The 12,401-nt window shown below is 47.4% G+C and overlaps 1 protein-coding gene across 1 annotated transcript in view; it reads right to left on the bottom strand.

The window, feature by feature from the left end:
- The window catches only part of RASA1 (RAS p21 protein activator 1), a 700,806-nt gene that overhangs the window by 601,785 nt on the left and 86,620 nt on the right, over positions 1-12,401 (bottom strand). Inside the window, exon 3 of the mRNA XM_069224876.1 lies at positions 5,286-5,421. Within this exon, the coding sequence (XP_069080977.1) occupies positions 5,286-5,421 (136 nt within the window). The remainder of the gene's footprint in view (positions 1-5,285; positions 5,422-12,401) is intronic.

The following is a 12,401-nucleotide window of genomic DNA, read 5'->3' as shown; positions in this document are numbered from 1 at the left end:
GGCGGTGACGGCTTTGTGGGGTATGACTCGGGATCATTGTCCGGCACTGGGGTGTCATACAGGTCCCAAGCGTCTTGATCGTGATCGTCATGACTTATGGTAGTTTGCGCTGGTGAGTGCATTTGTGGCGGTGTTTGTGCCGGCGATGCCTGTGGAGGAGAGGGCGGAGGCGTGACTTTTTTAACCACTTTGGCTTGTGGTTGTGTGTCATCCTTTGGAAGTCCGATCCTTCTTTTCCTCATGATTGGGGGAAGGGTTGATATCTTCCCTGTATCTTGCTGGATGCACAGTCTCTTTTGTGTGTAGTCCGATTCTACACTTTGGAGCTCTTGTCCAAATTTGTGCATTTGGCCACTTAGTCCTTGTTCCTCTGAGTAGGATGAAGGTGTGGTATTTTTCGGCGCCGAGAGAGAATCTTTTTTCGGTTTCGGCACCGACAGAATTTTTGTTCCTTTCGGCATGGATTCTCGGTGCCGATGTTTTTCGGTGCCGGTATCTTGTTTTTGTCTCTCGGAGCCGCTTTCTCGGCTCCGAGGTTGCTCCATGGCGGTCCCTCGACCGGAGTCGGGTGTCTTCGCTATGGGCGTGCCCTTTTTCGGCCCCTTCGACGGGTCGCCTGATTTATGGGTCGAGCCATGGCCTGTTGGCAGTGGCGTCCCCTGGGCTTTCGGTTTGTCGATGGATTTACTTTTCGACGTCTTACTCACAGTTTGTTGCTGTTGTTCGGCGTCGGAGTCTCCGGATTCTGATTCCGGAACCGAGAATGTTTCTTCTTCGTCGTCGAAACGTTGTTTTGTCGACGTGGACGCCATTTGGTGACGCCTGGCTCTTCGGTCCCGGAGTGTTTTTCTGGACCGGAAGGCTCGACAGGCTTCACAGGTATCCTCCTTGTGCTCGGGGGACAAGCACAAGTTACAGACCAAGTGCTGATCTGTATAAGGATACTTACTGTGACATTTTGGGCAGAAACGAAACGGGGTCCGTTCCATCGGCTTCGATGTCGCACGCGGTCGGGCCGACCAGGCCCCGATGGGGGATCGAAACTGCCCCAAAGTCTTCCGATGATCGGTGTCGATGTACCTAACTATCCCGATACCGAACGGAACAATACCGACGCTTTCTTCCGAGATTCTGACTAACTTTCCGAACCGAAACACGGAGCGAAAAGGAATACGTCCGAACCCGACAGCGGAAAAAAACAATCTAAGATGGAGTCGACGCCCATGCGCAATGGAGCCAAAGAGGGAGGAGTCCTTCGGTCCCGTGACCAAAAAGACTTCTTCGAAGAAAAACAACTTGTAATACTCCGAGCCCAACACCAGGCAGCGGACTGTGCCAAACATGTGTATCTGCAGCAACATATGCCATCGAACACATGTTTTCTAAAGAAACTATACATAATTAGAAATATACACTTAATCTGTGTAGACAACACAAGACCATGATCAAACTTCTTGAAATGTCTGAGACAGAGTCCAGGCATGACTGAGTGTTTTCCCCGCTAGAGCTCCCAAAGTTAAGATTAGTCTGTACTGTGGTCCCCCTGTGTCTAAGAACCACGTTTGGAGGGGGAAGTGGGTTGGCCAGAGCCAAGATACCCGAGATTGAAAAGGAGGCCCTGCAGGGGTCTAAATTCAACAAGCACCGATAAAGTAAATGAGGAACATTGCCCCCTTAATAATGATCAGAGACTAAGAATTAGGGGTTAGGCCCAAGACAGGAGAAAAGTGATCTGGAATAAGTCAATCCAGCTGTGTTTCACCATCCCTGCCCCTATAGTTATAGCCATTACAACACTGCTGCGCCCTAAAGACCAGCTCCACAGAGAAGGGATGTGATGGAGCCTCCAGCTGCAAGACTACGCATGAGGTCATGCACGACTACTTGAGGCTTAAGAGGAAGCCTTGTTAACTGTCCTGGAAAGAGCAATAGAAAGAAATGATGGCCTTCCACAAGCACAAAAAAAGACTCTAATCTCAAGGATAAGGGAACAATTAAAAAAAATGTAATGCACAAGAAGCATGTCTGTGATGGAGGATATAGTTGCATCCCTTTCCCTCAAAGTAACCACAGGGCTTTGCTGAGGTCACACCCACACCATTATGGAGGATCTATTTGGCAAACTCTGGTACTCTGATAGGACATTGCTTTCCTAAGTGGAGACATTTCAAAAGATCTTGAAGAGACGAGGCATGCATGAATTGGGACTAAGGGTATCCTTGAGGGAAGGTCCCGGGGATGCGAGGTAGGAGGAGTTGGACTCACTGCAGAGGGAAATGTGGAACTCATGGACGAGAACATGGGCCTTCAGGCCTACCTGCAGGATCGGGAAAACAGGTCACGATCTAACATCAGGATATGAGAACCACCCTGTGATGCTACAAAAAGTAACATTGCAGGCTACATTAAATGCCTCTTTCATCATATACTAACCAAACTCTCACAAGAAGACATACTGCTCAACAGAACTTACCCATACGTCTGGACATTGAGAGTAAGAGACAACACAGCAGACCTCTTAACATGTGCTTTATTATTGACAAAAAGAGGCCATCATGACAGCTGCTCACAAGGGGGGCCTCCATCTACCTTCAAAGGCGCAAATTATGGTCAACTGTCACCCTTCAATGAACAAGGTTACTTTGTCTAGCAACAGCATTTCTGAGGGAGAAGGGTGTCCTACCACTGGGAACTCAATTTCCACTTGTGAGTGAGTGAGTGAGGGAGGGAGGGAGGGAGGGAGGGAGAGAGAGAGAGAGTTTAACCACTTCAGAGCAAGAAGACAGTATCATTCATCAGCAGTATAAGGAACTTTAAAAGACAAATGTTAAGGTGCCATATTTTGATAAAGTACTCTCTCTTCACACCAAGTATTATACAGTTGGAGTTATTTAAACCTTATACAAAGCCAATCGTGTGATCTAAATACTTCATTCACATATTCATTTCAGGTAAGCTATCTCACAGGCTGGTGATTTTATACTTGTACTTATCTCTCTCTCCAAAGGTAAATAGCTTATTTTCCTGATGGAGAGTTCTAGCCACAGATTCCTCACCTTTTGAATAGATACCAAAGCAGTACCTAATTGGAAGTGGGCTGTGAATGGACTCAGGCCAGCAAGTCCTCTAGAGGCAAGCAGGCAAAATGCCCTTCTGAGCAGACCTGACTGTGCTTTGTGAACGTATGTAGGGAAGCCCACATAGGTGCAAAGGCAAATGTCTAGGACAGGGCTTGTGTGCAAACACAGTGGTAGCAACTTTGGCTCTGGTACAATGAGAACACAGTCCCTCTGGAAGCTGCTTTTCAGCTAATGCACAGCAGATCTTAATGCAGAGCACTAGCCAGCGGGAGATGGCTCTCTTCTGGATAGCCTAGCCTTTTTATGCTCTAGTGAACACCACAAAGAGCTGATTAATCAGCTGTGGTCTTTAGTACGATCGACATAGAAGCTCACCTCTCTCTTGGGGTCGAACCGGTGGGAGTCTCTTTTCCTCAGCAGGCTGAGACGGGGCACAGAACACCAATAGGGTGATGTTTTGACTGACATGGAAAGGCAAACAACTTTTGGCAGAAAGGATGCCAGAGTCCCCAGAACAAGTTTGTTTGGGAAGAAGGTGGTGTATGGCAGGTTGAAACAGAGCTTGAGGCTCACTCACACACCATGCTGATGTCATGGCGATGAGATGCACTGCCTTGAGGGTGAAGAGCTATAAGGGACAGCTAAGCAGCAGCTCAATTAGAGTGCACATTAGGACGGAGAGACCAAGTTAAGGTCCTCACGAAGGGTGAGGAGCGAACTAAATTTTGTTATACTTTTAAAAATCTCATAACAGGAGACATGAACAAAGAAGGTTGATCTGCCAACTGCAATAAAAAGCAGAAAAACCTGAAAAATACCCTTTAACTGTACCTAGAGCAAGACCTTGCTGGGCTAGGGAGAAAAATAAAAAAATCTGAAAATTTGGCCTTTAAGGGGTTAGTCACTCTGCTGAGTGTCAGACCAACCCACAAATTTGTCCCAACAACAGGCCTATATAGTTTTAGTTGAGGGACACCTGGCTGACTCCTTTCACATGACTTACGCTATAAATGTGAAGGATGGTTGTCTTTTTTACAGCCTTAGGGTTATGTTTCATCTATGGAACTACTGTTTTTACATTATGGTTGGACTCCTATGTCGAGGACAGGAATGATTCAAGAATGTGAACTTATGAAAAATCCAATTCTGGAGAACTGAAAGTTCTCCTGTTTCAGAGACATTTTCACTTTGTGGCTTAATTTTTTTACTGCCAATAATCCCTTTAATTTATCTGCCTAGTTTGATTATCATTGTGTATCATTTTGTGCAATGGGTTCGCACTCTAAAGCATGCTAATGCCTACAGCGCCAAGTTTTTTGCTATATACAACTGCTTAAATAAATTTGCTGGCAAAGGACAATTATTAATTTTCAGTACAGAGAGGTTGGGGGGGATTCTGCATACTGCTGCTGCTGTGCATGCTAGCTCCTTGTGGGATACGTTGCAAAGTGGGTTTCCAAGTTTATTCCTATACCTCTGTTACAATGACAGCATAGTGGCTCCCTTTTAAGTTTGTCTTAAGTGTTAAGTTTCCTCACCCTTATGAAAAATAAAGTAGTAAGATTTCTCTTGATGGCATACAAGATGCAATGTTTGGGATTTGCTTCAAACAACTCTACTAAGGAGAAACTTAAAAAATTATGTAGAAATTCACAGGGTTATCTTCTCTGTGGACAAACACGCCAACTGTAAAAATCTAAGTGTAACCTGAAGATCAATGGTCTAAATTGCGGTAGATCCTGTCAGACTCCCCTCTTCTGGAGCTCTATTAATTGAGCATCACTAAAACCAGCAACAGCAATGGTTACCAGCACTTTGAGAGGATTCTGTTCATAAAGGTATTCTATAAGGTTTAGAACTTTTATTTTCAATTATGAAAACAATCACTGATGGAGAACTGGGAATCAGCTTAAAAAAGGGGAAACCCAAAGCTCAAAATGGATTAAAGAATATGAACAACAGATAGGGAGAAGAGGTAATGTCTGAAAATGTTCCTGTAGTAAATTAATTGAAAACCCTGGTCAAAGCTGAAAAGCGCATCCACTGATAGCAAACATACTACTAGCAAAATCATTTACACTGAGGTTTCAAAATAGAGAAGACAAAGATGTACAGAACATCCAAATCAGCATGTACATATACAAAACAAAGAACGCTGAAAAGTACTCATTTGATTCTAGTCAATATCAAGGGTACATAATTTACCTCAGGAGGTGGTACAGGATGAAGAAGCTTCTCGCCTTTAAGCAAACACGAGACGTGACTGTAATAACCTATCAGATCCGAAAGTGAAGAAAAACGTCGACCTCCAATGTAATAATCACCACACATGGCGATTATCCTATACCGAAAAAAAAAAAAAATTAACTACATTTAATAAAACATACGCCATTACTAATCCATCGCTTTGCAATCACATGTTGGTATGAAAACGTACTGAAGAATGTCAGTATAACCTTTTTATTCCATTTGTGTTATAAACATTCTCATGTGACCAGGAATTAAGATGCATACAGATTCCTTAGCATTAGAAATAGCTCCTGGCACTACACTGGCATTACATATGAATCAAGCATTTGCAAAGCCAAATGGTCTCACCATTGTGACTTACTGGTTGTGCCAATGGCTTTTAGTAACACTGCACAGCATCCTTGTCAACTTGTAGGCGCACCCACCACACATTTGCCTGCCTACAAATTGATAGGGCCACTTACTTTTTTATTTTAGTTATCAATCTAAGTAGGATTGGTAACTAAAACAAAACAAATGACACAAAAGCATTTTTTTAAAAAGGTTTTTAAGTTGGTGGGGGAGTAGAAGCACCGGGGATGGAAGCAACACAGGGAAGGGTGCAGGCACACGATAGCAACAAAGGGAAGATGCAGAACAGATGAAAAACAAATAAGTACAAAGATGAGCGCAACAGGTTTGGGGCAGGGACAGGCAACAACACTAAGGGGAGAGAACTACACAAGGGAGTTTGCTTTAAAACACATGCACTCTGTGAGTGCTTACACATAAAGAAAAATGTAGTTCTTTAACACGGAGCACTGACACACACATGGAAAAGAGGCGATCCTCCTTGGGAGGGACAAATACAAGGTTGAGAATCTATGACACAAAATACGAAGCAGGCAAATAATAGTGACAAGGAAAGCCAACCGATGGTAAGCAAAGAGCGGGCTCCAATCCCCTTTATGTCCATGATAATATGCCTCTCAACGGACAGCGTATGCGCTGCCTTGAAACTTCAACCTACAGAGTGAACCAGAGCACAATACCTTGAACTAGATGCCCACAGGCAGCTTCATAGCAAAAACAACAGGCATAACATGTACTCAATGAATCAGTTTCTACAGTTATTCAAACTCGGACAAGCAAAGAAACCCAACACTGGGATTTAAACACATTTGCATTGAAAGAAAGACTAAAGAAAGGTCAACTGATAAGGAAACAGTACTGGACTGTTAAGTAGGGAAAAACGTACTTACCTATAACTATAGTTCTCTAGCTGAATTATTTACAGACCTACATGCTACAATTAAGAGCTTAAAAGTGGCATCACAGCAAAAACAAAGTTAAAAGTGATGAGTGGGTCTGAAGCTCACCTTAACAGCTTAAGTGCTGAGTAACATCAGTGCGGAGGACATCAATAAGTCATCCTCCATACTCAAAGGACAAGTTACTTACCTTCAGCAATGCCTTATCTGGTAGAGACTATTGTGGTCATAATGAGTCTGGCGGTCACATTACTGCCAGACTGAACAAGCTGGCGGTGGGACCGCCGCATTATGACCGTGGTGGAGCTGCCACGGTCAGACCACTGACACCGCCAGGCTGCCGCAAGTCGGCAGCCTGGCAGTCCTGGTGGCTTCACATCCACTAGGGCAGCGCTGCTTGCAGCGTCGCCCTGTGGATTAGAAGTCCTCATCCGCCAGCCTTTCCATGGCGGTTAACACCGCCATGGAAAGGCTGGCGGAGTGGGGGACTCGAAGGGCCCCTGGTGGCCCCAGCATTTGGCATGGGCAGTGCAGGGTCCCCCAAGCACAGCCTCATCGGGCATTCCACTGCCGAATTACAGGCAGTGGAATAAGCGACAGGTGCTGCTGCACCAGCTACACAGCCACATCAATGTTAAGGCCCTGTTCACCACAACACTTTCCCCTCCGCTGGCCCTCTGCTGGCGGGGTTCAGGCCGCACAGGGGGTTTGTGGGCAGGAAGAGTTTGGCGGGTGGCTAAACCACCTATATCTAGCTGCAGATTCCTTACTTTTGAATTCTCCCCAGGCCTCAGTCTGGATCCGGGCCAGTTTAATGAGCATTACCCCCTGCAAGCCAGTAAGTGGAGTCACTTGGCTCCAGGTCAGTCATTGGCGTCTGCGCTGTATAGGACGTTGCAGGTCCTATATGGGCGCCACCCAGGCGTGCTGATGTCAGTTTCAAAACTTTCCATGTCAGAAGTGCAGAGCCATGAAGAATATTGATTACTGGTGCCTCAAAACAAAGGCCCTGAAAGGGGAGTAAAAAGAACTGATGATGGACGGAATGCTGAACAATGCAAAAGTTCAGGCTGGACTGTTCCCATGGGAGGCAGTGTCAAGACTGATTTGCATATAGCTAGGTTGAAACTGGGTGGCATAATGAGCAAAAAATTATGGATTAAACCCAGATATGTGAGTGGGGGTCAATGCTTGATTTGTTCTGCATTCCGTCCATCATCTGTTCTTTTTGCTTTTGTCACCCTAAGTAGAAAGGGAATGCCCAGAAACGTGGGTCCTGTGCTCACTGTGCCACTGCATTCAAGCTAGCCTGGCTGATGAGGGGGTGATACCTTGAAACCGGCCCCAAGATGCTTGTTTCCGGTTCAGGGAGGGCCTGAACTGGTACTTCGGGCAGGACTGTTTCCATGGGGAGCACGGTCAAGACCTATTTTGCATGTGGCTGGGTCCAACCTGGGGTGGCGTAGTGAGCACAAAACGATGGATTAAACCCAGATCTGTAACTGGGGTGAACGTTTGATTTGCTCTGTATTCCGTCCATCATCTGTTCTTTTTGCTTTTGTCGCCTGAAAGGGGAGTCCCTGCCACTAGAAATCAGCTCAGAGTGGGGAGGATGGGTGGTTTGGTAAGAAATGTGCAGCTAGATATATGGCCCGATTTAGATTTTGGTTTCGGCAAACTGGTTACACAGTCACAGCGGTGACGGGTAGCCCGTCCACTGAAATCTAAATCCTATTATATCCTATGGGTTTTACATTTCGTCCGACGGGCTATCGGTCACCGCTGTGACGAAGTAACCTGTCTGCCGAAATTTAAATCAGACCCATAGTCTCTACCGGTCTCTACCAGATGAGGCGTTAACGAAGATAAGTAACTTTTCCATCTTATAGAGACTTCTAGCTGCAGATTCCTTACCTTTGAATAGTTACCCAAGCAATACAGTCCCCGGAGGTGGGTCTGTAAACCAAGTTAAAAAAAAGAAAGTCCTGCAGGACTAAACAGGCAAGGTACCCGTCCATACAGACCTGACTGTCCAGGCAGTAGTGTTTGGTAAATGTGTGCAGAGATGTCCACATGGCTACCTCATAGATGTTCAGGACCAGAACGCCATGTGCTAACAGAGTGGTCCGAGCTTTTGTTCACTTTGTGTGTAGCAGATTTTAATGCAAAAGACAACCCGTCTGGAGATGGGGTGCTTCTGCTCTGCCCGATCCTTCTTCACACACACATAGCCAACAAAGAGTTGGTCATCCACCCGGAACTCCTTGGTATGATCAAGGTAGAGCGCCAACTCTTTCTGGGTCCAGGCAGGGGAGTTTCTACTCTTCCTGAGAAGGATCTGGGGGTGCATAAAAAGTAGGAAAGGGAATGGACTGGCCTACATGAAAGGGCATAATCACTTTTGGCAGTAAAGAGGCTCTAGTGTGAAGCACCACTTTGTCAGGATAGATAGAAAAGTGAGGAGGCTTAGATGACAGTGCCTGCAGCTCACTCACTCAGCAGACAAATGTAATGGCCACAAGGAAGTCTGTTTTAAAAGTGAGAAGCCCGAGAGGACAATTGTGGAGAAGCTCAAAAGGAGAACACATCAGAAAGGTCAGAACCAAATTCAGATCCGATTACGGCACAATGAATAGGGAGGGAGGAAAAATATGTTTAAGACCTTTGAGGGACCTCCGTACAATAGGAGACAAACAGAAGGCTGATTAGGCAACCTGAGAAAAACAGAAATAGCAGACAAATATCCCTTAAGAGTGCCCAGAGCAGAGCCCTGTTGGGCAAGGGAAAGGATGAACAACAGAACCTCAGAAAGAGGGGCAGAAAGGGTGGGTCACCAGACTTGTCTGTGCCCCCTGCCACAAATTTCTTCCAACAACAGGTGTACACCATATTGGTTGAGAGATGTCTGGCTGCCAAGATAACGTTACAAACTTCGGAAGGAAGGTCAAAAGCTGTCAATGCTCAATCTCCATGAAAGAAGGCGGAGACTGGACAGGTTTGGGTGCAGAACCCTACCCTTTTGCTGCGACAGAAGATCCTCCCGAATGGGCAGTCTGATCGGACGATTGATGGACATGCTCAGCAGCTCGAGATATCAGACTCTCCGTACCCAGGCTGGACCCACAAGGATTACTTGGGAGTGGTATGGGCGGAAAGGTGCACAGGAGGCTTGTAGTCTGTATGAGATGAAAAGCATCTTTAAGAGATTACTGCTTTGGAAACTCCAATGCGCAAAACTGCTGACATTTCGCATGGAGGCACCACCTGTGATCCACTGGGCATTTTCAGCTGTGTTTGTCCACTCTCGCATTCAGAGAGCCTGCCAGAACCACCAGGGCATATGTCCCACTGTTCCAGCCACGTCCAGAGGCCCAGAGCCGGTTGGTGAAGGGTTCACGTCCCCACCGAGCCCTGCTTGTAACAATGCCACCCGGCAGTAGTGCTGTCCATGAGCACCTGTACCAAATTTTCCCTGGAGAGAGGGAAGAAAGGCTTTCAATGCCATCCGGACTGCACAAAGCTCAAACATACTGATGTGAAGCCCCGCTTCCACAGGAGAACAGATGCCTCTGATCTCCACCTCTCCCAGATGATTGCCCCATCCCAGGAGTGACGCATCTGTCACTACTGTCAAATCTAGTTGAGGGAAGGGCTAGGGATCTGCCCTTGGCCCAATTGTGGATCGTTAAACACCACTGCAGATCTTTAGCAGCTCCCTCTGAAATATGGATCTTGTCGGAGAGATTTCCCTGATGCTGAGCCCATTGGAACTTCAGCTCCCACTGCAGAGCCTACATATGCCATCTGGCATGTGTCACCAGAAGAATGCAGGAGGCCATGAGGCTCAGTAGCCTCAGAGTAATTCTCACCAAAATCCAGGATAGAGGCTGGCTGAAACATCGGTATCATTGACTGAATATCCTGGACTCGTCACTCAGGAGGATAGGCCCGAAACTGCACTTTGTCCAGAACAGCTCTGATGAAAAGGGGTGTCTGAGAGAGAGACGGTGTGACTTCAGCACATTTTTAGTGAACCCCAGCGAAGGCAGGTGGTCGGCCATAGTCTTGAGGTGGGAGACGACAGCCTGAGGCGAGCATGCCTTCAACAACTAGTCGTCGAGACAGGGGAAAAATGAAACTCCTGCTCTCCGTGGATGAGCTGCATTCACCGTCATCATCTTGGTGAACACCCAAGTGGCGCTGGTAAGGCCAAAGGGGGAGCATGGTGAACTGAAGGTGCTCGTGGCCTACTGTCAACCGCAAGTAACATCTGTGGGCAGGCAGGAAGGAGATTTGAAAATAAGCATCCTGAAAATCCAAAGCTACCATCCAGTCTCCAAGGTCCAGGACAGATAGTACTTGAGCCTACGTGAGCATCTTGAACTTCTTCTTCTTGAGGAAGAGAGTGAGGGACCGAAGGTCTCAGATAGGGCGGAGATCTTTTTGAGGAACAAAAAGTAGCAGGATTAGCAACCACAGCTTACTTCCAGCACAGGAACCCGCTCTATGGCTCCCTTGGCCAAGAGAGATGTAACTTCCTCATGGAGAATGGACAAATGTTCCGCCGTCATCCAATCGTAGCATGGTACCATGGGGGGAGGGGCAGTCTCGAAAGGGAGGGAATAGCCCCTTTGGGCTATCGACAAAACTTGCTGCTGCAAGGTGAGTTAGGGGTGACGGACTGACAAGACCTCTAGCCACCTGACCCTTGAGGTTCATGGGTCCTGTGCCCTCGGCCAGGCAGAGGCTGTGTAGCATGTATGGCTGACCAGGAATGGGCACGGTTGGAGACTCCTTCCATAGCCACGAAACAGGCAAAAGGCAGATGGGGGGGGGGGTGCTTTTGGCAGCACAAGCAACCATATCCCTCAGCATGTGGGAATAATGGCCCAAAAGGCATGCAATGTTCACGGACCGCAATACAAGGCTGGCGGAAGAAGACATCTTCTTCCCAAGTGAGTCCAACCTTTTGGATTCCCTGTCTGGGAGAGCGGAAGGGAACACTCCATGGGAGGTAGAGGCTTGGGCCACCAAGCTCTCAGGGGTGGGGTGCTGCGTCAATAAACTTGAGTCCCCAGGTGCTGGACAATGGCAGCAGACAACTGTCCTGGTCACAGGTGACCCTGTGCTGGGTTTGGACAGGTAACTAGTAGGACGTCAGTGAGGGCATCACTGAAGAGGAGTAGGGGTTCGGATGAGGAAGACCACGGTTGCAGCATCTCTGTAAACAGGTTAGTCTTGACAGACACCGTTGGCAGTTGAAAGTCCAGCATCTCAGCTGCCCTCCTCACCACCAAAGTATAAGAAGCTCCCTCCACTGTGGGGGTTAGAGGGAGAAAGCATGCCAATATTTGGACAAGTGTCCAGTCTGCTGGCCTCACCAAAGTCTTCATGCAAGTCTATTTCTTCATGGGGCTGTTCTTCTAGAGGGTCCAGCGAACCTTTCCCTTCATCCCTGAAGCTTAGCCCATAGGAAAATGACTTACAATCTGAACGAGGAGTCGCCGATTACAATGAGGATGGCGCAGCCAGTGGGAGCGGATGACACTGGGAGCGCCAGCATCTGGAAAGGGCGAAGTGGCACAACCAGTGCCGGTTTGGATGCCGGACTGGATCCCTGAGAGCCCCTCAGCCCTGAGGACCATGCCACCGGCGGGGAAACCTAAGGGGCCCCTTCTGACTTTACAAGGACCTAAGACGCTCCAGCAAGGTTGGTCTGCCCAGAAAATTAGGCACATAGCTTCGCAGAAATTTCAGAGTTGTGCAGTGGTTGCTCCAGCTCCTGGAAACTCAGAGAGGGGCGTAGTCGGCCCAGGCACAG

This window comes from Pleurodeles waltl, chromosome 1_1 (assembly GCF_031143425.1).
Source record: "Pleurodeles waltl isolate 20211129_DDA chromosome 1_1, aPleWal1.hap1.20221129, whole genome shotgun sequence".
Lineage (NCBI taxonomy): Eukaryota > Metazoa > Chordata > Amphibia > Caudata > Salamandridae > Pleurodeles > Pleurodeles waltl.
This window is presented reverse-complemented; position numbering and strand designations above follow the sequence as displayed.